The sequence below is a fragment of the Salmo salar genome, chromosome 17 (genome assembly GCF_965601325.2).
Source record: "Salmo salar chromosome 17, fSalSal1, whole genome shotgun sequence".
NCBI lineage: Eukaryota > Metazoa > Chordata > Actinopteri > Salmoniformes > Salmonidae > Salmo > Salmo salar.
This window is the reverse complement of record NC_138307.1, coordinates 49,379,551-49,405,417: the sequence shown is the minus strand read 5'-3', so window position 1 is coordinate 49,405,417 and position 25,867 is coordinate 49,379,551. Positions and strand designations below refer to the sequence as shown.

General features: G+C 42.9%; 1 protein-coding gene across 1 annotated transcript in view; it reads left to right on the top strand.

Moving 5' to 3' along the window:
• The window catches only part of LOC106576046 (ras-related and estrogen-regulated growth inhibitor), a 39,503-nt gene extending 15,247 nt beyond the window's left edge, over window positions 1-24,256 (top strand). The window contains exons 3-5 of the mRNA XM_014152875.3: window positions 17,719-17,775; window positions 21,692-21,765; window positions 22,782-24,256. Of these exons, the coding sequence (XP_014008350.1) occupies window positions 17,719-17,775; window positions 21,692-21,765; window positions 22,782-23,192 (542 nt within the window). The 3' untranslated portion in view covers window positions 23,193-24,256. The remainder of the gene's footprint in view (window positions 1-17,718; window positions 17,776-21,691; window positions 21,766-22,781) is intronic.
• The last annotated feature ends 1,611 nt before the right edge of the window (window positions 24,257-25,867 follow it).

The window sequence follows — 25,867 nt, the reverse complement described above, 5'->3', positions numbered from 1 at the left end:
TCTCTCTCTCTCTGGAGCAATTGTGTCGCAGGAAGATGGGCTTTTGGTACATGATTTATTTATTTATTAACCTATTTATGTATTTATTTTTAGACCATGCACTAAAATGCTCTCCCAGATTATTTGTCTATACATACGTAGGTCTACCCACTCCTCACTCCCTCGCCTTGCTTGCCCCCAGTTCGTCACGAGTTCTCTATGCCGCTGGTCTCCTTAGTGGTGAGTGAGTCATCGTTAGCAGTTCTCTCCCTTTTAACAGACTACCCTGCCTTGTCTCGGGAGAGTAGGACGGCTTTTAAAATGGAATGGTGGATCTATTAAGCATTTTCTTGTTGGTTTCTTTTGCTTTTTAAGACGCAGGGCTTGTGAGGAAACGCTCAACTTAATGTATTTGTTTTCCTGTGGCACCCTTTTGGCAAATTGAGTGGCTGTGAATGGCTGAGTTCCTAAGTGAATCTGTCCACCCTCAATAACACACAACACACTCTAATGCTTGTCTTCAGGTGGACACCACACACTCTAATGCTTGTCTTCAGGTGGACACAACACACTCTAATGCTTGTCTTCAGGTGGACACAACACACTCTAATGCTTGTCTTCGGGTGGACACAACACACTCTAATGCTTGTCTTCGGGTGGACACAACACACTCTAATGCTTGTCTTCAGGTGGACACAACACACTCTAATGCTTGTCTTCGGGTGGACACAACACCCTCTAATGCTTGTCTTCGGGTGGACACAACACACTCTAATGCTTGTCTTCGGGTGGACACAACACACTCTAATGCTTGTCTTCGGGTGGACACAACACACTCTAATGCTTGTCTTCGGGTGGACACAACACACTCTAATGCTTGTCTTCGGGTGGACACAACACACTCTAATGCTTGTCTTCGGGTGGACACAACACACTCTAATGCTTGTCTTCGGGTGGACACAACACACTCTAATGCTTGTCTTCGGGTGGACACAACACACTCTAATGCTTGTCTTCGGGTGGACACAACACACTCTAATGCTTGTCTTCGGGTGGACACAACACACTCTAATGCTTGTCTTCGGGTGGACACAACACACTCTAATGCTTGTCTTCGGGTGGACACAACACACTCTAATGCTCGTCTTCGGGTGGACACAACACACTCTAATGCTCGTCTTCGGGTGGACACAACACACTCTAATGCTCGTCTTCGGGTGGACACAACACACTCTAATGCTCGTCTTCGGGTGGACACAACACACTCTAATGCTCGTCTTCGGGTGGACACAACACACTCTAATGCTCGTCTTCGGGTGGACACAACACACTCTAATGCTCGTCTTCGGGTGGACACAACACACTCTAATGTTTGTCTTCGGGTGGACACAACACACTCTAATGCTTGTCTTCGGGTGGCCACAACACACTCTAATGCTTGTCTTCGGGTGGACACAACACACTCTAATGCTTGTCTTCGGGTGGACACAACACACTCTAATGCTTGTCTTCGGGTGGACACAACACACTCTAATGCTTGTCTTCAGGTGGACACAACACACTCTAATGCTTGTCTTCAGGTGGACACAACACACTCTAATGCTTGTCTTCAGGTGGACACAACACACTCTAATGCTTGTCTTCGGGTGGACACAACACACTCTAATGCTTGTCTTCGGGTGGACACAACACACTCGAATGCTTGTCTTCGGGTGGACACAACACACTCTAATGCTTGTCTTCAGGTGGACACAACACACTCTAATGCTTGTCTTCGGGTGGACACAACACACTCTAATGCTTGTCTTCAGGTGGACACAACACACTCTAATGCTTGTCTTCAGGTGGACACAACACACTCTAATGCTTGTCTTCAGGTGGACACAACACACTCTAATGCTTGTCTTCAGGTGGACACAACACACTCTAATGCTTGTCTTCAGGTGGACACAACACACTCTAATGCTTGTCTTCAGGTGGACACAACACACTCTAATGCTTGTCTTCAGGTGGACACAACACACTCTAATGCTTGTCTTCGGGTGGACACAACACACTCTAATGCTTGTCTTCGGGTGGACACAACACACTCTAATGCTTGTCTTCAGGTGGACACAACACACTCTAATGCTTGTCTTCGGGTGGACACAACACACTCGAATGCTTGTCTTCGGGTGGACACAACACACTCTAATGCTTGTCTTCGGGTGGACACAACACACTCTAATGCTTGTCTTCAGGTGGACACAACACACTCTAATGCTTGTCTTCAGGTGGACACAACACACTCTAATGCTTGTCTTCAGGTGGACACAACACACTCTAATGCTTGTCTTCAGGTGGACACAACACACTCTAATGCTTGTCTTCAGGTGGACACAACACACTCTAATGCTTGTCTTCAGGTGGACACAACACACTCTAATGCTTGTCTTCGGGTGGACACAACACACTCTAATGCTTGTCTTCAGGTGGACACAACACACTCGAATGCTTGTCTTCAGGTGGACACAACACACTCTAATGCTTGTCTTCAGGTGGACACAACACACTCTAATGCTTGTCTTCAGGTGGACACAACACACTCTAATGCTACACTCTTAAAAAAAAAAAAGGGTTCCAAAAGGTTTCTTCGGCTGTCCCCATTTGTAGAACCCTTTTTGCTTCCAGGTAGAACTCTTTTGGGTTCAAAAGGGTTCTACCTGAAACCAAAATGGGTTCTTCAAAGGGTTCTCCTATGGGGACAGCCAAAGAACCCTTTTAGGTTCTAGATTTCACTCTGTCATTAAGTGCTGTCATTAAGTAGACACAAAGATCTGTTCAGATCTATCGTCTGGATGAAGGTTTTTAGCTGATTTTTAATACAACACTATGTTTCCAGGTGTTGTCCGTAACACAATGCAGAACTTAAATATTTTAAGTCGAGTGTAACACAAGACAAAATCATATGGTTATGCAATTATGTATCATCCGTAGTAGGGTTATTTTTGGCTAAACTTCTGGTTAAAGTTAGGAATAGTTGAGCAGTAGAACACCCACTTTGTTTTTCGGTCTTTTCTCTTTAACTGTTCATAAATGTATATCTAAGCTCAAGTATTTTTTAAATAAATAAACCATTCCATTCCTAGTCATCCATTCCCTGTGAAGTCATCTATTTAGTAACCTCCGTGTCGCAGGTAGTATTCAAACTGCGATGCGTCTCAAATATTTCACACAATGTCAAATCATGTGTACTTAATCACCTGGGACACACGTTAGCCAGGGTGAATACGAGTAGAACCCCATTGTTCATTGGCCAGATTAGAGATTCAATGGACTATCAGAAACCTTACGCCCTTCCCAGAGTCCCAACCGACAATATCCCGGGTTTTGGTCCTTTTGCGCCCTTAGAACAGGGAGAAATCATACTCTCCCAAGTGTCCTACTTTACGTTGCCGTAGGGGCCAGGAGTGAAAGGCTCTTTTTCTCATGCCCCCATTGTTTGTATGTTTATAAAGAGCTGGAACACGTACAAAGTTGAGCGACACTGGTCAGACCCTCCTTCGGGGGATCTCCCAGTCATTCAAAGTAAACGTGAGAGGCTTTCCTATACAGCGACCTGTTTAATACAATCAAAAGCAATCTCCATTGACCTCTATAGTCCTTTAGGCCAATGAAGGTGTATTGAAAGGATCTGAGTTCTATTTGACTGAACAAGTGAGTAATTACACACCCATTTAAGGATATATACTATAATAAGGGATGAGGTGTATCAGGTTGAATAGAGTGCATGGTTATTTTTCATGTCCCGTGGCTACATTAACATCATTCTGTGCTTTAAGCGCTTCTCTAATAGGTCTACATGCTGTGATCAAACAGGAATGATATAGCCTGAGGCCTAATCACCAGCTATTGCAGAGATGGCATGATTTATCTTTGCCTCTTCTGTGACCTCATACTGCATATGGAAAAGTACAGAGGTAGTGTATATCTATCTATAGTGTACGCCTGCTCTATTACAGTACATACAGTATAAGCCATATTTTCTAGACTGGTTAGGTTCTGATTGCAGTTGATAGAGAGCCAAACTTTCGTCATTGACTATCCTCCCATTTGAAGAACATGTCCCAAAAAATTACAAAATGATCTGGCTTTCATTTGAACACTATTGTCCAAAATGTTGTACAACATTCCTCTCCTCTGTGATTGACGGTCTGCTCCGGGTTGTTGTGTCTGTCAGGCCGAGTGTGGTGCATTCGATTGGATGATTTTTCTGTCCCTTCCTCTGATGGTCAGGAAGTGTAGGTGTTGGTCTCCATCTCTGAATTGTATATAGTTTTCCTTAGAAATCCAACTTGGAAAATAGTTTGAGGTGCAGTATAGTGTCCATTTGTCAGGTGGTTTTTGCTAGCTATCTAGCTTTGTTCAGTTCAAGGGATGCGAGCGGCAAATTATGTAGGCACGGCCAAAGCTTACCCACACACCATGTTTAGGCAATACGCATGTGCAAAATATGTCAGGAACGGCCCCGCGCATCAACGATTTGAATGGATTGGAAGGAAGGCATGAATACCCTGGCACCTTTATGAGGTTTTCATGTAGTTCTAGCACATTTTGGGATTTGAAGCATACTGAACATCATTAGATAACAAAAAAGAATGGCCATTTTGTTATATATCATTTCCTTTTTTATTTGGCTTTTCATAACAGCTTTTTTTTAATAGATTATACACACACCCTGACTGCATATCACTGGTGTGTGTAAAAAAAAAAAAATACAGCATTTAAATGACGTGCCAGTTTTGGAGGCAGGCTGCTTACACAGGTATTTAAAGGGAGGTATTCATTTTCCCCTACTGCAGCTTTCAGGGGGAACATTCTGTGATTCATGATGGTTTTTAATGAAAGGAAGGATTTGCTTATCTTAATGTTGTGAGATTGTGCAGCGCTTTGGAGTAACAGAGGTCATTTATTTGTTCTGTTTTTGGAAGATGATTGGTTTCAGAGTCCGGGGAAATGGCAGAGAAGGTAGTGTGTCACTCAGTCAGACATACTGTAGCTCAAACTAGTAACCAACAAATGTCTGTTTGCACTTGATAGCATTGGCACTTCTGTAAATATTAGGCCTACTAATTAAGCATTGTATGAAATTAGAGATTTAATAAAATATCAATCACCTACCCTAATTTCTCATCTCTTTGGAGTTTGACTGTTTGGGGATTAGCACATTTGTCATTATATTTGTTTGGGCCCCTATTAGTTATAGTGTACACGTTCTTATCACGAAACAAGGGACATGATACCCACTGATGAGCAGAGAGGCCCTGGAAAGAAAAGTGTTGACTCATGCAAATACAGCTCTAGCTAGGGCCACTACAGTTAATTGGCAATAATGATTTACAAAATAATCTGAGCCAGGATCTTCTTACTAGGGCTACAAACTATCGTGGAAGTCAGCCATGTCTCCGTCCAATGAGACTCTTGACTATATAAGTTCCTTTGGCGTATCAATTTCCGTTTATCTAGCAACGTTGTAGTTGATGTCCCTTCAAGTCTTGTTTATCAATGTCTCTGGAGAGCCTTGTTACCCAGGGAACACAAACATGCCCAAGAGAGCGTCTGGCGGTGAAAGGGGCTCTGGGAAAGCTTCCGCTGGACGCTGAGACCGACACAGAGCGGTGACCTCGTGTTCACAGGAAGTGACCAGGGTATTTTTTTTGCAGCATGGCTCGAGTCGGTCCCGACTACTGGAGTCTATGATGTTGGAAAGGCTTGCTAATGGAGCTGTCACTTTATGGCTGTGCGTATCTCTGTGTGTTGCCCATTTACCCACAATTACAGTATCATTTGTCTATTGAATAAAGCAAAAAGCCTTAAGTGTAACTAATGGATTTCCAACTGCTCTTTACAATATAAAGGTCAATCCAGTTCACTATATCCACCTTGTTAAAATGCCTGCTACATTTAACTCAAGCTGCATATAAAGAGGCAGACAACACAAAGTGATAAAAATAGAAGCATAAACATGCAGTGTTCAATGGTAGTGTACAGGTTTGTGTTATTCAAAGGATAAATTAACTTGAGACGTACTACGAGACCGCATATTGAACTATTTCTACAGTATTCTGTACAGTTGAATTCTACCTTTACATTGCATACCATATATTTTATGTAAAGCTGGTGACACGCCTACTCGCATACTGTTAATTGTAATCATCCTCACAGTGGGCATTAGGTTTGTAAGGTATTAGAGGATCAAATTGAATGAGCCCAGTCTATATTTGCCAGAACACACTTAGACAAATCTTAGTTTTTGCTATTTTTCTCTGAAATAGGTAATACGTAGCTACAGGCAGTTTCTCAAGAATAAGACAGTACTTTCTTCAGATCATATTTGATTAATGGGATATTCCAACTCAAACCGACTTTTGGCACTGCACGTACTGTCAAAGTGGTGCGATGGGATTGGACAATGGGAAAACAAGTATGTATGAAAACGCACACCTACTCTGTTACTCCTCTTATTAAATCGACAGTTATTTGATTTCCACCAGCCCTGTTTCCTGTGTAGGGCAGATCTGCTAGACAACAGCAATCAATCGTCATGGTGATCGCTGTAAGATCTATGGGGCCCGGCCTACATGCACCCCTTGCCATAATTGATCTAGAAATCCATTTGTCACATGAGAGGCAGGGGAATGTCACGAGGCGGCAACATGAAGTGCATGACACATTGGACCTGCACTGTAGCCAATGATTTTTCTTTTTCACATTCCATACAGTCATGTCCTCAGCAGTGCTAAAGAATACATTTGTTTCCATGGTTGTGACCGCGTACATTTGAAATTGCTTTCAGAACACATTTGATGTGGGTTTTACATTGTTTATTTTGTGGAGGAGTTTATTATAAGATAATATATATATTATATAAACAAGTTACATGTTTTCAATCAGGCAACATTTGAATGGAGCAGCAGTGAGATGATTGGATACTGTGTAGAGGAATGCTATTACAACGACCCAAACAGTCACTCCAATTAATGATTTACTTCAACTTTGATTGGATCTCAGCGCCAGGCCAGTTAATGTAAACCATGAGATACAATGTCCCAAGTGGACCTGCAACAAGCATGACAGCTCTGTAGTCATAAAACATCAATAACTGAATGAAAGATTCATCTCAAACAGAGGGGTGAAATGAATTGTAAATACTTATACTGTGGAGGCTTAGCCTGGTAAAACCAGGCTTGTTAAACCAAGCTAGTGTAGACTACCCACCAGACAAGGCAGTTAACTCACTGTTCATAGGCCGTCATTGTAAATAAGAATTTGTTCTTAACTGACTTGCCTAGTTAAATAAAGGTTAAATAAAAAAATACAAATAAAAACAGAGATTAGGTCTTCGTGAGAGAGAGGAACCTCACAGCAGTTTTTATGACCCCGGAAAGCAAGCTGGAACCCTGGGGCTGTGGGGTGTCTGTTTGGTGGCAGTGGTGGAATCAATAGGGACCTGTTCAATAAGTAACACTGGCACTGGTCTAGAACAAAGTCTTGGGAGCTGCTAATTGCTTCTGCTTTGTTTGTTATCAGATGGACATTCTCCCTCTGATGTTACAAAGGTAAGTAGTTCAACCCGAGACAAAAGGAACCTGTTGCTAATCACCTCCCATGGTTGCTATGTTGACATGGGACAGCAAACTTAAAGGTCCTCCTCTCTCTGTTTGTCTTGGGCCCGTAGAGTAGGAGTGCTGATCTAGGATCAGTTTAGCCTTTTAGATCATGATGAATAAGATTACATGGACAGAGGGGACCTTTATCCTAGCACTCCTACTCTGACGTTTTGGCCCATGTTATAAAAACTGTTCATTTCTTTTTTGATCACTGCATAGACTACATGTTGGGTGAATTCTCGAACAAGTCTGGGCTTGTTTTGTTTTTCAGTTTTATTGTGAAATCTGCCCTGATCTTCTTCTTTCCCAAGGCTCGGCTATTGATCTTAACGACAGCCCAGTTGTAACAGTCCACAGTCCTTGCTCCTCGGAGGCTATTGATCTAGTAGTCAGTGTGTCGGACAGATAGTCACTAGATATTGCGGGGCAGCTGCCACACTATTCAGATGGGGAGGATTAAGCTCTTTTCCCCTTGGCCTGTGCTAATAAAATGCAGGTTTCTAAGAGCTTTTTCATCTACTGAATCACAGCCTGGCAGGAAAAGAGCGGAGTAGCCATTATTGTGTTTTTGAGCCCTGCACCAAGTTTTTCATCAAGCTTGTGGTTTTAGACTAGGACTGATAAGAGACATTTACAGTAACAAACTCTTGCTTTTAAAGGCGCTCTTATGGAAGCACATTGTCTGTAAAAGCTCTACTTTTCTAGGAATTCATCCGAAGCCTTTTGAGCATTTTGAGTCTGGTTCAATTTGAACAGCACTGACATCAGATATTGTATCTTACCTCGAACAAGTCTTCACGCTCCATTGCTTGTTCTTTCTACCTGGAATCCCAAGCGCTAAAAGGCACAGTTACTTTGACCTAGACGGTCACCGGGGAATTTCAGGCGAACAAGAGAAGAAGAATGTGTCTGTAGCCTAGTTGTACATCTCTGGCTACCTGCTGTTTAAAATAACCAATTATCTTGTGCTCTGCATTGAATTTGTTCTGGGGCTAATTGCTAACTGCATGACTTTAGCTGCTGTTTGAGTTTACTTTAACCACATTAGTGGCAAAATGTGTTGCTTCCAAGCAGAGCCGAAGTAAATCAAACAAGGAATTGAAAAGCCCAATTTAGTGAAGAACCACTCAATTACGTGACCGTTGAGCATTTTTGTGGAACATACAGTAGATGTATTACATTGTGGCTTCGCTTTCACTAATGAAGGAAGGCTTTGTCAGAAGCTTCAGTATTGCTTTCTGTAACACATCATCCCCAACTGGTAATGTGTTGATTGTTTACTATCTTCAACATGATGAAACTAATAAGAGGACAATTTAGTTTGGAATGGAGTGAAAATATGTGGTTAAAAATAGATGGTCAGTCAAAAGTGTCTCACAATTCATGCCCGTGAAATGACAAATATTGAAACCTAATATTCAAGTAACTAACTAACCATTTACAAACATCAAATAATCATTCTTAGGTCAAAATAACTGACTCCTAGTTTAATTATAGGGACTAAAAGAAGCGTGTCGGTGACACTCAACCTCAACATAATAGCCTTTCTATTATCCCCCTTTCAAAAGCAGGGGCTCTGTCGCTTGACAGGAGGAAACCGATACCCTCTGAGACTCAAGTAGGCCATTTGGGCCCATTTTGAAGTCACTCGGGCACAAGACAGCCACAGAGAGAAGAGCAGTGCCACTTACACAATAAATCACAACCTGGGAGGGAAGCAAGTGATGCAAGGCATGCAGATACATACAGAACAAACAACCCTTTAATGCCTCAGCAACAGCAACATCATGCTAGCAACAATGCAACCTGTTGGCTGTGGATGGAGTGCCTGAGTAGCTGTACATATCCAAGCAATATTTCAAGACTTTGCTTCGCCACTATGCAACTGAGGGCATTGGGTTCTGATTGAGTGCCTGGTAGGGGTGAGATCAGATCCTGAATAATGTGCAGGGCTTTGTAACCTTTCTCCATGTACAGTACATTATGAGATCCTGTGGCTCTGTGCTGGCGGGACCACGGGTGGGTGCCCTGGCCTACAAGTTAGGCTTTTTGGGGGGCTAATGGAAAAGCAAGGGGGAAAGCCTGTCTGTACCTGTCATTTGGTCTGAAACGCTAATGAGGGCTTGAGTGAGGCCCAGGCAAGGAAAAGGAAAGGAGAGGAGAAAGGAAACCATGGGCCACCCACCGCAGAGTTCCAGGGGGTAGCGCTACCGGCAGACAGACCACACAGAGCAAGCTCTGGTTTCTCCCAGTCTTAATTGGATTACATGGTGGTGCGCGACGCTAAATTACCGGGGATAGATAACGGTATCACCGAGGAAGCACAGTGGGAGCATGTGGCCTGTTTAAAGATAAGGCAAATCAGACTGCAGCAAGCCAGGTTTGTGGTTCTGCGCAGTGAGGTGGCGTCACTCGGTCATGAGTCTAAAGGCACTTACAGACGGCCCACAGTAAACGGCAATTGAACCACGAGAAAATTCACCTACCATGTGTAGAGACCAGTAGTCCCGGTTGTTGTCAGCTCGAATGTCGTCGTTAAAACATTGTTTGTTTGAACTCTTGCACATTGGTCAACAATGCGTGGCGGCCGCTCAAGACTACAGCTAATTTAATCTTTTGGCGCCTCAAGCACCGAGCCAGCGGCGCCACTCACTGGAGTGAGCACTACGAACCGTGACGCTTGCAAAACTACTTGCATTTTACCGCCTGTCGCCATTCTCACCATTGAACTCTGAGACCTTCGCCTTACAGTGGGTTTTCACCAACAACGAATTTGGCAGGAGAAGTTCTGCCCCCATTAATTTTCAACAAGGGCACGCAGAGAAATGTGCAGGGGATTGTGGGAAGGTGAGCGGCGAGAGCCCTGCTAGTGGAGCGGTAGAAAAAGGTTCAGCTCTGCTCTACTTTATGCAAATTTCAAGCAAAATGTTGGCGCGACGCGTTGTCAAGAGGAGGCAAATGAAATAAATAAGGGACAGTTGAAGGTGTCGTTAAAATAAAAAATGCACCCCCCTCCCCAACATGAAAACTATTTTCACATGACCCTCCCCTTGTACTGTAAAAAACATTGCACACCCTCCCTCCTCATAGAATTAAGTCATAATAATGTTTACGACCACAAATAACAACTGTAGCAACGTTTAGAAATGCGGATATCGACTTTGCCACTTCAGCATGCTTTTGTGGCACAGTCGATGCCTCGCAGGGATATGGGTCAGAAGGTTGAGGGTTTGCCGACCACCGCAGACAAGCTCACTCGACCTGCCTGTTTCATTAGGCATACACTACGATCAGAGCAGGCTGCAGACAATGATCAGCTAGTGGGAAATGATATTTGTCAGTTAAAATAATACATGTATATACACACAGTACAAAGCTTTTTAAAAGTGACCGGGATTGCACAATAAAGTTGGACTTATTTCCGTTGTGTTCCTATTTTCCACATAGATACATATACAATTACATAGACACATTACAGAGATACAGACAACAAAAGGTTATACTGTTCACACATTAGCTAGCTTTTGACATGCTTTTTAAAATTGGTTATGGTTGGTATGGTTTTGATTTGCTGTGGTAGTTTGTTCCACTCAACAGTACCAGTGTATAAAAATGTGTTCTTACCAGATACTCTTACATTTAAAACAGTGAATATTACAGTCTCTGGCTCCGGTATTATGCTGGTGGACATCCCTAACAAATAAGGTACCTGGAGGCTGAGTCCGTGATAATTATGTGGACCAAACCCAGTTGAATTAACACTACTTTTTTCCCCTCACAGATAGCCAGCCTAGCTGCTTAAAATGCTCAGCCTCCAGATGAGTATGAGGGGGGAGTTTAAGTACACTTCTTACAAGCTTGTTTTGGCTGGTCTGTAGCTCATTCTTTAGATGTTTGGTGCTGCTGGTGAATCATGATGTGCAGGTATAGTTAAAGTGACACTGGACTAGCGCACTTCCGAGAGTCTTTAGGGTATCTGTAGCAAGGTTTCCATCCAATTGGCGATAGATTTTCATGTGAGAATTCTAAAATATACATAAAAACAATATGCACATTTTCCCATCAGAGTTGTGTTTCCAAATTGAAGTCTGTGCTTAAATATGTAGTGCACATAAAAATAATTTTTGTGCTTAATTTCCCATGTACGGAATAAAAAATTGAAGTTAAATGGGTTTCCATCGCATTTTCAACTTTTGTTGGTCAAACGGCTGCCAAGCATCGATCATCATCAAATCAAATGTTATGTTACATGCCGAATACAACACCTTACAGTGAAATGCTTACTTACATAAGTGTTAAGTAAAAAATAGAAAATAAAAGTAACAAATAATTAAACAGCAGCAGTAAAATAACAATAGTGAGGCTATAGACCTACCATTAACTCTGTACCGGGGGTACCGGTTAGTTGAGGTAATTGAGGAAATATGTACATGTAGGTAGAGTTAAAGGGACTATGCATAGATAATAAACAGAGAGTAGCAGCAGCGTAAAAGAGGGGTCTGGGTAGCCTTTTGATTAGCTGTTCAGGAGTCTTATGGCTTGAAGGGTAGAGGCTGTTAAAAAGCCTTTTAGAACTAGACTTGGTGCTCCGGTACCGCTTGCCATGCGGCAGCAGAGAGAACAGTCTATGACAAGGGTGGCTTTAGGGCCTTCCTCTGACACCGCCTGGTATAGGGGTCCTGGATGGCATGAAGTTTGGCCCCAGTGATGTACTGGGCCGTACGCACTACCCTCTGTAGTGCCTTGCGGTCGGAGGCCGAGCAGTTTCCATACCAGGCAGTGATGCAACCAGTCAGGATGCTCTCGACGGTGCAGCTGTAGAACCTTTTGAGGATCTGAGGACCCATGCCAAGTCTTTTCAGTCTCCTGAGGGGGAATAGGCTTTGTCGTGCCCTCTTCACGGCTGTCTTAGTGTGTTTGGATCATGATAGTTTGTTGGTGATGTGGACACCAAGGAACTTGAAGCTCTCAACCTGCTCCACTACAGCCCCGTCAATGAGAATGTGGGCGTGCTCAGTCCTCCTTTTCCTGTAGTCCACAATCATCTCCTTTATCTTGATCACGTTGAGGGAGAGGTTGTTGTCCTAGCACCACATGGCCAGGTCTCTGACCTCCTCCCTATAGGCTGTCTCATCGTTGTCTGTGAACAGGCCTACCACTGTTGTGGTGTCATCGGCAATCTTGATGATGGTGTTGGAGTCGTGCCTGGCCGTGCAATCATGAGTGAACAGGGAGTACAGGAGGGGACTGAGCACACACCCCTGAGGGGCCCCTGTGTTGAGGATCAGCATGGCGGATGTGCTGTTACCTACCCTTACCACCTGGAGGCAGCCCGTCAGGAAGTCCAGGATCCAGTTGCAGAGGGAGGTGTTTAGTCCCATGGTACTTAGCTTAGTGATGAGCTTTGAGGGCACTGTGGTGTTGAACGCTGAGCTGTAGTCAATGAATAGCATTCTCACATAGGTGTTCCTTTTTTCCAGGTGGGAAGGGCAGTGTCGAGTGCAATAGAGATTGCATCATCTGTGGATCTGTTGGTGCGGTATGCAAATTGGAGTGGGTCTAGGATTTCTGGGATAATGGTGTTGATGTGAGCTATGACCAGCCTTTCAAAGCACTTCATGGCTACAGACGTGAGTCCTACGGGTCGGCAGTCATTTAGGCAGGTTACCTTAGTTTTCTTGGACACAGGGACTATGGTGGTCTGCTTGAAACATGTTGGTATTACAGACTCAGTCAGGGACAGATTGAAAATGTCAGTGAAGACACTTGCCAGTTGGTCAGCGCATGCTCGGAGTACACGTCCTGGCAATCCGTCTGGCCCTGCGGCCTTGTGAATGTCGACCTGTTTAAAGGTCTTACTCATCACATTGGCTACGGAAAGCGTGATCACACAGGAACAGAATAAGACCCTCAATATTTATTGAAAGGAGCATCAACCTCGTCACCTTGCACTTTCCCCACCCTGTGACGTTCATCATAATGTATTTCATCTAGCCTAATAAAATGCGTTCTTTCCCACGACATGAAAAAAAAGTGCAACATACTTTACTTGCATGAAAAGGTTGGATGGAAACCTGGTTAATGTCAAGCCATTTTGAGGATGCTGGAATTATATTTTGGACGAACGTGCGCATGCCTGGCCTACAGGAGACCTTTTAAGTAGCCTAATTACATTAAAACATTGTGACTGGTTGTGTTTATGTCACATAAAAGCTAATACATTTGAAAAGTTAAATGACAAATATTTATGATATATTGAAGTGTTAGATTCTAGGTGTGCGAGGAATAGCCTTTCGGATTGGAGAGGAGGCTAAACGCTTTCCTGAACAACTGGGCCTGACGGGAGCATATGTGGCCACCTTATTATAGGACGACTTGGAAGAATGATGATCTGCAACAGATAGCGCATCTCAGTAACAGAAGTAAAAATACAGCCAGACTGGCCTGTTACTGTGCCTTTCTAGACTGTCCAGAGTAGACCCACAACTGATCCAAATAGAATGAAACATTCAAATCACAGGGGCTTCTGCGCATTCATTCAAATGACATTTTCACTGCTGCCTAGAGTAGAATTTTGTACTCGCTTGAAAACAATAATGCAATTATTCATTGTATTGTGGTGGTGTAGGTTAGTCTAGGAATGATAATTGTATTGTCCCTGAACATGATCAATAAGGGGTGCTTTTTGAGCTGTGTGTTTCATGTCTTCACTGTTCTTCATGCGAAATGATGCACCTGGCCTCTCCGCTGCCTATCAGCTATTCCTATTTGTTGTTGTGGATTCATATTAAAAATGTATTAAATGCTTTTATGTGGGGTGTGATTTCTAGTTAGCCTATTGCAGATTTGTACAAATGATCCACCTACCAATATCACTATGAATGGTGGATAGAAGGCAGGATAGACAGACTAGTAGGCTATATTGATCTGTGGTATAGTAAAAGTTAGCGTGCAGAAAAGCATAGTGCATAAGGGAAATACCAAAACACCTTGATATCGGGGAGGAGCGTGCAAGCAAATGAGGAAATGTGGCTAGGATGGAATAAATTGATATAGTAAAGCCTTCAAAAGAGCTAATGTAAACCAGGGGACAAAAACACACTAGCCTCCCCTGTGCACAATTTTAAAAAAAACTCCACGAAGCTTGGCAATTTAAGATGTTTAATTGTCACATACACCAGATAGATGCATGAAATGTGTTGTTTTACAGGGTCAGTAGTACAGTGCCCCTGGAGCAAATTAGGGTTAAGTGCCGTGCTCAAGGACACAGACAGATTTTTCACCTTGACTGGTCAGGTATTCAAACCAACAACCTTTCAGTTGCTGGCACAATGCTCTAATCGCTAGGCTACCTGCCACCCTCCCCTATTTTGGACCACCCCAGTAAATTTAGAACTGTCCCTAACTGTTCTGACTGAGTGGACATCAAGTTGACAGATTCAAAAGCTTGCTGTGATTTGCAGCAGTGTTTTCCATTAGCGGCTGTCATTGGCTAATCAGCTGGGTAGTGTATACAGACTTAAGGCATTAGAATGTACCAGAGGCTACCAAAATAGAGCTCCTTCGGAAAAACATTTCGAACCCTGGTCGGGGGCCGCCTGGCTACTTTTTCTATTTGGATAGCTACTCGATGTACTTGTGGAAAACACTTTTCTTTAATGCTTTGAATACCTATTACATAGATAACATATTGGATGAAATTACCAAGCTCTTATTATATATTATGTACGGCCCAGTACATCACTGGGGCCAAGCTTCCTGCCATCCAGGACCTCTATACCAGGCGGTGTCAGAGGAAGGCCCTAAAGCCACCCTAGTCATAGACTGTTGTCTCTGCTACCGCGCGGCAAGCAGTACCGGAGCACCAAGTCTAGGACCAAAATGCTTCTCAACAGCTTTACCCCCAAGCCATAAGACTCCTTAACATCTAATGAAATGGCTACCCAGACTATTTGCATTGCCCCCCGCCCCGCCCTTTCACGCTGCTGCTATTCTCTTTTTATTATCTATGCATAGTCACTTTAACGCTACCTACATGTACATATTACCTAAATTACCTCGACTAACCGGTGCCCCCACACATTGACTCTGTACCGGTACCCCCTGTATATAGCTTCGCTATTGTTATTTTACTGCTGCTCTTTAATTATTTGTTACTTTTTCATATTTTTTTTACTTATCTATTTTTTACTTAACACATATTTTTCTTAAAACTGCATTGTTGGTTAAGGGCTTGTAAGTAAGCATTTCACTGTAAAGGTCTACACCGGTTGTATTCGGCGCCTATGACAAATAAAAATTGATTTGATTTTGATTTGATCTTCACATCTCAAACTAATTGAATGGCAATTAGGTCTGCAGTGTCCCCGGTTATTGTATTTACTTGGAGTTACTAGACTATCAACTGACAAATGTTAACACTATAAATAACACACTCTACAACACTTATTTTATCTCTCTTAATGTCAAATAAAGGCACTACATGCACTTAATGTATCAGATCACAATCAACAGCCTTTCAGTAGCCTAATAAAGAGAGGAATGGCATTGCTTAACTTTTATGATGATAGTTTATGGCGCAGCCATAATAACATCAATCATTTAAAGTATTATCCAACTGAAGTGAGGAGTGGGATTAATCATAGGTAGAAACCTAATCGTCCTCTGAAGCGGTTTTTACCTTTGTAAGACAACACTCTTCTAAACCACAGGGAAGTGGCTACAGCGACTACAGCTATTGGGCTTATAATTCTACAAAAAGGACAGGAGGTCAATGTTCCAATCCCGTGGCACATAAGGATATTTAATCATTTGAACTGGGACTCTACCTTTAGAATGCCGATAGCGCTACCGTTCTACACTCTAAAAAATGCTGGGTTATTTGGTAACCCAGCGCTGGGTAAATATTGGACAGAACACACGCTGGGTTATTTTGACCAAGCAGCTAGGTCATTTTTTAATGTAATCCATAGGTTATATTCAGGAGGCATGGCCTATTAGGGGCGTGGCTTTCAGATAGTTATTTTTGGACACCCGCGAAAGCAAATGTAATCCCTTTTCATGTTAAATTTGTACACTGAAAATACAAAAAAATATTGAATATTTTTGCACATTACATATTCTAATATACATTTCACAACATTATTATTTACATATCACAACATTGAGATGCAATATTAGGATATATGTTGTCCCAACATTGAGAAATGCATAGCCTCTTTAGGAACTCTAACATTTGTAATCCTCATTTAAGCCACAAAGGTATCAGTGTTCAACCTTAACATGTGATAACAATACAACAGAACAGATTCACATTTACTTTAACGGGTGGCCAAAAATAATTATCTGAAACACACGCCCCTACTAAGCCACCCCTCCAGTCTTCTGATCTGACCCACTGGGTCATATCTCAATAACCCAGCATCAATAACCCATCAGTTATTAAAGAAAACAACCCAGCTAAGTGTCCTAATGCCTGCAACCCAGCAGTTGGGTCATCCAAACAACCCAGCATTTTTTAGAGTGTAGTGTTCTATTCCATTTCTATGGGAATGACTATCATTGGATGAAATGGCTTTTCACAATTATGACAACAAAGACACAAAGTGACTCTCTATGAAAAGATAGGGGTGAATGGTCATTAGATATTTGGGGAACAGATGTTTGGTCTAGCAGGCTGAGTCTCTGAAACACACTGTATTTGAGGATGTAAAACAATTCAGACAGCTAATACATATTTGTATTCAGATGACATGCTGCTGTATCTGTATGCACATGGTCCCTTTAAGGCCTACAATCATCTGTCTCTAATATATTCCTGCTTGTAAGTGGCTCTGATTTAGATGTGCATATCAGAGCGAGGTTGTTGTTCCTCTGAACTGAAGAAATTGTTGCATAATCAGATGAGCACTCTGTGCATCTGATACTGAGTGGGGAGAGTGTTCCATCCCACCCAAACTGATTATCTCTGTCTGTCAAGACGTAATCCTATCTTCATGTTTTTGCTTGCTCTATATTTAAGTTAATTGAATGAATTAGATTACAGCACAGTATGTTAATCTCTCTCTCCCATCTATCCCTCTCTCTACAGCTCTAGTGGTGAGGTTTCTGACCAGACGTTTCATCTGGGAGTATGACCCAACGCTTGGTAAGACACCCAACCTACTCATCCTGCTGTCCTAGGCAGCATTGAAAATAACCTGCACAACACTGGTCTTAGTGTGTTTCGTGCAGCCAGTAAAGCACTCTCCCTATGATTTTGGGTATCAAAGGCTTTATCTGACCTCAAAGGCTGTTTTGATCCAAAGATGGCTGTGCTGTGTTGGTCAAAGCCTTCTATCGCTGCGATTTATCATATCAAGATAGCAACCGAAATAATAATAACAATCACTCCCCATGGGGTAATATATTTCCCCCATAGCTCCTCCACACATCATACAGATTAATTTCCTGACAATAGGCCTTTTAAGTTAGGCCTGACCTCTCTGGTTTTTGTTTAAAGCAAAACTACATCACAACCCTAGCCTGGTCGGGGATTTAACATGCTATGATTGCTATGTGATTATGAGACGGGGAGAGAGGCGATGTTTAAGGGCGAAGCACCATTCATTCACGCCAGTTGTTGGTTTTACACTTTTCCAGAGAAATGTGTTTGACTATGACTAAGTCAAGGTGTGCCCATTGCAGTGTGTGGAATGTAAGTGCCAATCTAAGGGAATTCACTCACTGCGTGAAGGCTACAGAAGATTTACAATCTAGATCTGTAGACGGTAGCATTTGATAGTAGCCACAGGCTAATCAGGTTCTTATTTAGGCTAACTGACCACAGCGACTGTGCAAGGGGAGGTTCGTGTAGTAGGCCTACATCCTGTCATTGGCAGGAAAAGCCTATTGTGGCATGTTTTGCTTGAAGCTAGAACAATATTGGGGTTGTCCGGTTCATGGTGCGATGGCATGCTATGTACAGAGTCAGCCTCATTAGAAGTGGCACAAACCCAACTGTTGGCATGGGAAGCAGTAACATGATATAGGCATTAAGCCTCATTGCATGCAGACATTTCAATGTTATGGATGCTATATATACATACAGTATACTCCTACAAATACCAATGGTCTAAGATATGCTTATAGCATGCTGTCAAACAATTAGCTGGAAAAGGAATTGGATCCTGCAGATATTTAATATATTTTTTCTCACTGCAAGCCAAGTCTCTGATTCCCATTGACAGTTTCCCCGTTTTCCCTCTGAATGTGGTGTTCTTTTTGGTGCAGGCTCAAGTGCTTGTTATTCGAACAGCATTCAGGAGTATAAACCTAGTACCCACCACAGCTTATTCCCTGACATCATCACACAAGGGTTGAATGAAAGATGAAGGATTTGGGCTGAGAGAAAGAGAGAGAGAGAGAGAGAGAGAGAGAGAGCGCTCACAGCTCTGTAAGAGTCATGGACTTTGAGGAGAATATTGAATTACAATGCCGACAGATTAATTTCATGAAGTTTCAGAACAGGGTCTGGAAGCAATTTAATCATGTTTTTGCGAACAGTACCCAGTGTGTGTATTTTGTAGGTTACACATATTCTTCGGTGATTTATGTGAGTCCAGAAAAGTAACATGATTTTAATGACGTGCCTTGTAGTCTGCTAAATTGGTCATTTCATAATATGATGATACAGTATAACCCTTAAAGTGGAGCTCTCTGATTAAATCAACACCATGCTGTCACCTCAAAATGCCTGTAATGAAATGAACAGCAATCTGTTTCGATTTGACATTCAATAAGCACTTAATTTGCTTACAGTAGGTGCAGTCTGCATACACAAATGGTTTTGATGAAGCTATGAAAGTAAGAGGAAATCTGGAGGAAATCTCTACCACGTCTTTCTCTTGACTTCTAAGAGACGCCATCTGCTTATTTGTTTTCTCAGCCGTGCAAAATGAAGCTGTTTTACGACAGAGCGCTTTCCATTTCATTATCATATTGGTAAATAATTAAACTGTAGGAATATGATGATCGCTGTTGAAACCTTGTGTTCTTTTTTGGTGTTCCCTCAATTGTGATCTGTATTATCAGAGGTTAGGAGTTAGGATTAGGATTTAACCTGCACAAGGGGGATCAATTAAATATGATTACAAAAGATTGCTACAATGACTAATATCAGGAAAAGCATTTTTGGGATGGAATTTACACAATTTAATATATAAATACATGAACACACAGTATAAGCATACCCCTTTCCCATAATCATAGAATCTATGTGGGTGTATGCATTTTCCTGGATCTGGAGCATTGTCATGCTTGTTGCCATGACACCAATATTTTGACAATGGCGGCATACCCTGCTCATTGCGGCAGTCTTGTCAGGAGACTTTCCCCCCCAAATAAAGAATTCAGAGTAATGCATTTCTATGGGTTTTCATGTTTGGTGGTTATCTGTTATTGTTGAATTGTAAGCAATTTATTTCTCCACCCTGCCCAGCTAACACACGCATCCGCTAATATTATCTCCTCTCTACTGTAGAAAAGGAATGAGAGAATTCCATTCATTGTCACTCAATGGGAAACATGTGAGCAGTGTAATTATGTAAATTAGTTGTCATTAATTCAACAGGATAGCTTTAGGTTCATGCATATTCCGAATGTAGCTGTGAACAACAATTTATACCCCCTCTGATCTAATCTTATTTAGCTCATGGAATGACCTCTTACCAAGTCACTCCTCAATAAAATGGGCAGAGGAATTAACTATATAACTACTACCTACTGGAAATCTACTATTAATCTCATTTATTGAGGTCATATGACATTGCACAATTAGGGTAATAAATAGCACAGATAGAAACAAATAGGAAAGCAGCTGCTTGGCTGAATCATATCATGGATGTTTGGCAATCCAGTGAGTTAAGTGAGCGGAATGAGCAAAACATTTCTAAGGGTCGTAGTAGTTAACAAGTACAAACAGCTTGAGACGGGGGCTGATAGAAGTTGCTATTGACAGATCTGTTGATGTTTCCATTTAATATTCTGGTATGAGACGTTCTCTTTCAGCATTCTAAAATAACAGCAACAGCAGCTAGAGGCTCCAGCTTCTCGCTAGGAAATGAGTTATTCACTGCCAGGAAAATGACTGTGGTGTTGGCCCTCCCTAAGATCTTCAGATATGTAGGTTGGACCATTAAATCATCCACAAGCCCTCCTGTCCATGCTGTCAATACACAAAAACACATAGTAGGTGTGTGTGTGTGTGTGTGTGTACTTGTGTGTACTTGTGTGTATGTGCGTGTGTGCAGGTGTGCACTTGCATGTGTGTGGATGTGTGGCAGCTGAAATGGGACGTCCCGTGAGACTCCGTGTGAGACCCAGGCTTCGCCCCTCAGAAAGGTGCTACCCTCCAACAGTAAAGGCAGTAAATCAACACCCTAGCGGTCACTCACGGCGCTCGGTGACATCTCGCACGCACACAGCGTTTTACGTCCCAGAGGGCACCTGGGTAGAGGCAGGGATGAGGACATGCACAGCTAGCTAACACCCCAACAGAACGTTCTGGTGTTACTGACGGTTATACTCCAGACCCCCGCCATCTTGAATAGTAGCCACCCACCATGCTTGAAAAAGTTTTGAGCAGACACTGAGTAACAATCGGAAACTGAGCAAAAGATGAGATTTACAAACACAACAGGCTTGCTAAATAATGCCGTGTTCTCCGGTCGAGACAGCAGTGAAATCTCTCTCTACAGGGAGATCTAAAGTGCCTTTTTGGGTTTTTGTGAGTTTACACAGATGTTTTTTTTTTACAAGAGGCAATTCAGGTAAATGACTCCTCATCGAGGTAAAACAGAGGGTCATAGGCAGCATTCACACCTGTATCTTTCAGCCAGGTGTGTAAGACCTGACCATCTCTCGTCCTCTTGGTAAAGCTGCCCTGAAGCAAACCAGAGGCAATTAAACTTAATGGGGTTCATTGACCACCTTAACAACCAGGTGGGCTCAACTGTGCATGATAGACATAAACATGTTACCATCTTCTAAATGGGGTTTCCCTTTTGTCTTTTTGTTCTTTCCAGAATCAACATATCGCCATCAAGCAACCATAGATGATGAGGTTGTGACCATGGAGATCCTTGACACAGCCGGACAGGTTGGAGCTTCAGCAACTTTGCACAGAAAACAATAACGTTTGTGTAGAGAAATGTTTATACTGTGACTGGCAATAGAGTAAGAATAATTAATAGTCAATTGAAAATCCCAATTCAACCCTACTGTATAATGACTTATCAGAGCCACTGCAGTCCTAGCTAGACCAAATCCTCGCTAGCGTTGCTCTGTGCTGTTCTAATCAGCCGTTGGGTAAACACATTATACTTTCCATCTGGGAGAGAACCAAGCAGCATAGGCCTTCCATCCCAAGATAAATGTGCTGCTGCTGCTAGTTTGAGTACGTAGGTGTTCTGCCTGCTGCTAATTTCCCCGTGACACGTCCAGCCAAGTCATCCTTCTCTCATTACATTGTATTCTATTTTGAGAGTGCAGGGAGTGAGAGTTTAGGTGAGTGCCTAACCGAGCGTTGCTAGACCTGTCTTTCTTCAAGTTCAAAAGTCAGTCAGTTATATAGATGTCAAGTATCACTGCGTTTACTGTGAGTTATGCAACAGTTATTGTAACAGTGTTATTATTGCCAATAACAGTTGGAGGTCAAGAATATCTCTGGCTCCTGCTTGCGCAAGTTTAAGACTTCATTTTTTTCCTCACACGACCAGTAAGTTTTGTTACAGTACTGGCTGTTCCGACTTGATGAAATCAGGAGCAGCTGCTGAAATTTGCACCCAGTTCAGAAGGGTAGCCGATTGTTAAAATCTGGGGGATTGAACACGTATTATGTTGAGAAAGGAGAAATAAAGCATTTGAATTCATTAGAAACATGTGCAGTCAATAATTTGCAGCTGAAAACTTAGTGGAAGTTCTTCTGTTCAGTTCAGATGCCTCAATTGTCCATCACTTGTTCAATGAAGGCCCGCATAGAGCTATTGTTTCTTTGCCTTGTGGATATGCCAGACAACAAGTGGGCCTATTGGTCCCTACAGTATTCTAATTAGCTAGCTAGTTGCCAAAAGATTGTCGCTAAAAAGATCCTTCCCTCCTGTATCTTTACCTCAGGAGGACACGCAGCAGAAGGAGAGCCACATGCGCTGGGGCGACGGCTTCGTCATCGTTTATGACATCACTGACAGGGGCAGCTTCGACGAAGTGGCTCCTTTGCGGGGCCTCCTAGAGGAAGTCAAGAAACCCAAGAATGTCCCGTTGGTTTTGGTGGGCAACAAGGCCGACCTAGACCATGCCCGACAGGTGGGCACAGAGGAGGGCGAGCGGCTGGCCGCCGAGATGGCGTGCGCCTTCTACGAGTGCTCGGCATGCGCCGACGAAGGAGGCATGGTGGCGGAAGCATTCCATGAGCTGTGTCGCGAGTTGAGGCGTCGCAAGGCGGTCCAGGGCAAGGCCAGGCGTCGTAGCTCCACCACCCACGTCAAGCAGGCCATCAACAAGATGCTGACCAAGATCAGCAGCTAGGGGGAGCCCCTGAGCACATGTCACAAAGAGGATAAACTCAAGACGAACTAAAGAACAAAGTGACTGATTTCAAGGGTTTAGATGTGTGGAAATATATCCTACAGCCATCCAAGCTGCTAAGGAGCAGGAATATTAAATTCTGAATGAACAGCGAACCTCTTCATACTTAGTATCAATGCACAATCAATGAAGATTTGCATTGATACAGAGTGTGTCGAAAATCGCTCTTCATTCAACACTGATTCTAAAGGGGAAAGCTGTTGGCTATTATTACTTGCTCTTTGACCATGCTCCACAACTAAGGTCAGAAGCACAAAGGGGAACATAATAATCACTTTGTCCCTGAGGGAGGTGAAGATGCTTTTGTTTCATAGCCAACTAGGACATTTCTGTATGCTGCCAAGGAAGAGGGTAGAGTCCATTATTCAGAAGTCCCAATTCTCTGAAATTCACTCTTCCTTCTTGAGCAGCATGGTGAATACCCCAGTTTTGTATCCATAGCTCCAGCAACTTTAAACAAAATATACAAAATAATGTCCATCATGAACCCACCCTTTGTTTATCAGAAATGATGGACAAACGATTTGTAGTTTCCTCTCCCTGTAGCTTGTTTGTGGGATAATGTTTTGATATGCTCTAGGCCAGTGTTTCCCAACCCTGGTCCTCCAGTACCCCCAACAGTACAAATGTTTATTGTAAACCTAGACCAGCACATCTGATTCAACTTGTCAACTTATCATCAAGCTCTCAATGAGTTGAATGAGGTGCATTAGTCCAAGGCTACAAGGAAAATGCGTACTGTACACAAGGACCAGTGTTGGGAACATGTACCTTTAAATTGTAAACTATGTATAATATTGCCTTTGTCATTGGTCTCAAAGGAGTGTACAGTACATAACCCAGAGGCAGACAAAATGGTGGACATGTCTCCTGTATTTTAACCAAATGCTGTTTCTTTCTTCTCCAATGTACCCGACCTGTCTCTGAGTTTTCAGAATGGGGATAAAATTGACAAATATGCTGTGCAATTGCAATTAAACATTTAGATACGTGCATATCCAAAATGAGTTTGAAAATGTATCTTTTCTGATTCATCTTTAACAGTATGTTGTCAAGCAATAACAAATGTTATTGTTTGTTATTTTGACAGTCTAACAAAGCTGCAGAATTAATATTATTCTTTACTATGGTTTAGAGCAGGTATTACCCAAACTGGGGTACGCGCAATGCCGAACAACACGCGCAATGCCAAACAAAAATGTGATTCACATCTACATTTTTAAAAATAATAACACATTTTCAAACAGTCCATTTATGTTTTCCAATGGAGCTATCCATTTGGGTGAGGTTTTTTTCTCGCCCGAGTAGCCTTGTTTCACTGCCAAAAATCTAATTAAACAATCTAGTGTTCAGCGAAATAACACAATGTCAAATACAGGTAGCCTAGTAAAATAATTTACATCCAGTCACATTAATCAAATCAATCAATCAAATGTATTTATAAAGCCCTTTTTACATCAGCCAATGTCACAAAGTGCTATACAGAAACCTAGCCTAAAACCCCAAACAGCAAGGTATGCAGATGTAGAAGCACGGTGGCTAGGTGGCTCCCTAGAAAGGCAGGAACCTAGGAAGAAACCTAGAGAGGAACCTGGCTCTGAGGGGTGGCCAGTCCTCTTCTGGCAGTGCCGGGTGGAGATTATAACAGTACATGGTCAAGATGTTCAATCGTTCATAGATGACCAGAAGGGTCTAATAATAATAATCACAGTGGTTGTAGAGGGTGCAACAGGTCAGCACCTCAGGAGTAAATGGCAGTTGGCTTTTCATAGCAGATCATTCAGAGTTAGACAGCAGGTGCGGTAGAGAGAGAGTCGAAAACAGCAGGTCCGGGACAAAGTTGCACGTCCGATGAACAGGTCAGGGTTCCATAGCCACAGGCAGAACAGTTGAAACTGGAGCAGCAGCACAACCAGGTGGACTGGAGACAGCAAGGAGTCATCAGGCCAGGTAGTCCTGAGGCATGTTCCTAGGGCTCAGGTCCTCTGAGAGAAGAGAAAGAGAGACAGAGAAAGAGAGAAAGAATAGTTAAATTCACACAGGACACCGGATAAGACAGGAGAAATACTCCAGATATAACAGACTGACCCTAGCCCCTGACACATAAACAATTGCAGCATAATTATTGGAGGCTGAGACAGGAGGGGTTGGGAGACACTGTGGCCCAGTCCGACTATACACCCGGACAGGGCCAACCAGGCAGGATATAACCTCACCCACTTTGCCAAAGCTCAGCCCCCACACCACTAGAGGGATATCTTCAACCACCAACTTACTACCCTGAGACAAGGCCGAGTATAGCCCACGAAGATCTTCCCCACGGCACGAACCCGAGGGGGGAAGGAAGATCACGTCAGAGACTCAACCCACTCAAGTGACGCACCCCTCCTATGGACGGCATGAAAGAGCACCAGTAAGCCAGTGACTCGGCCCCCGTAATAGGCAGAGAATCCCAGTGGAGAGAGGGGAACCAGCCAGAAAAAATGCTGGTTCGTCGCTCCAGTGTCTTTCCGTTCACCTTCACACCCCTGGGCCAGACTACACTCAATCATAGGACCTACTGAAGAGATACGTTTTCAGTAAAGACTTAAAGGTCGAGACTGAGTCTGTGTATC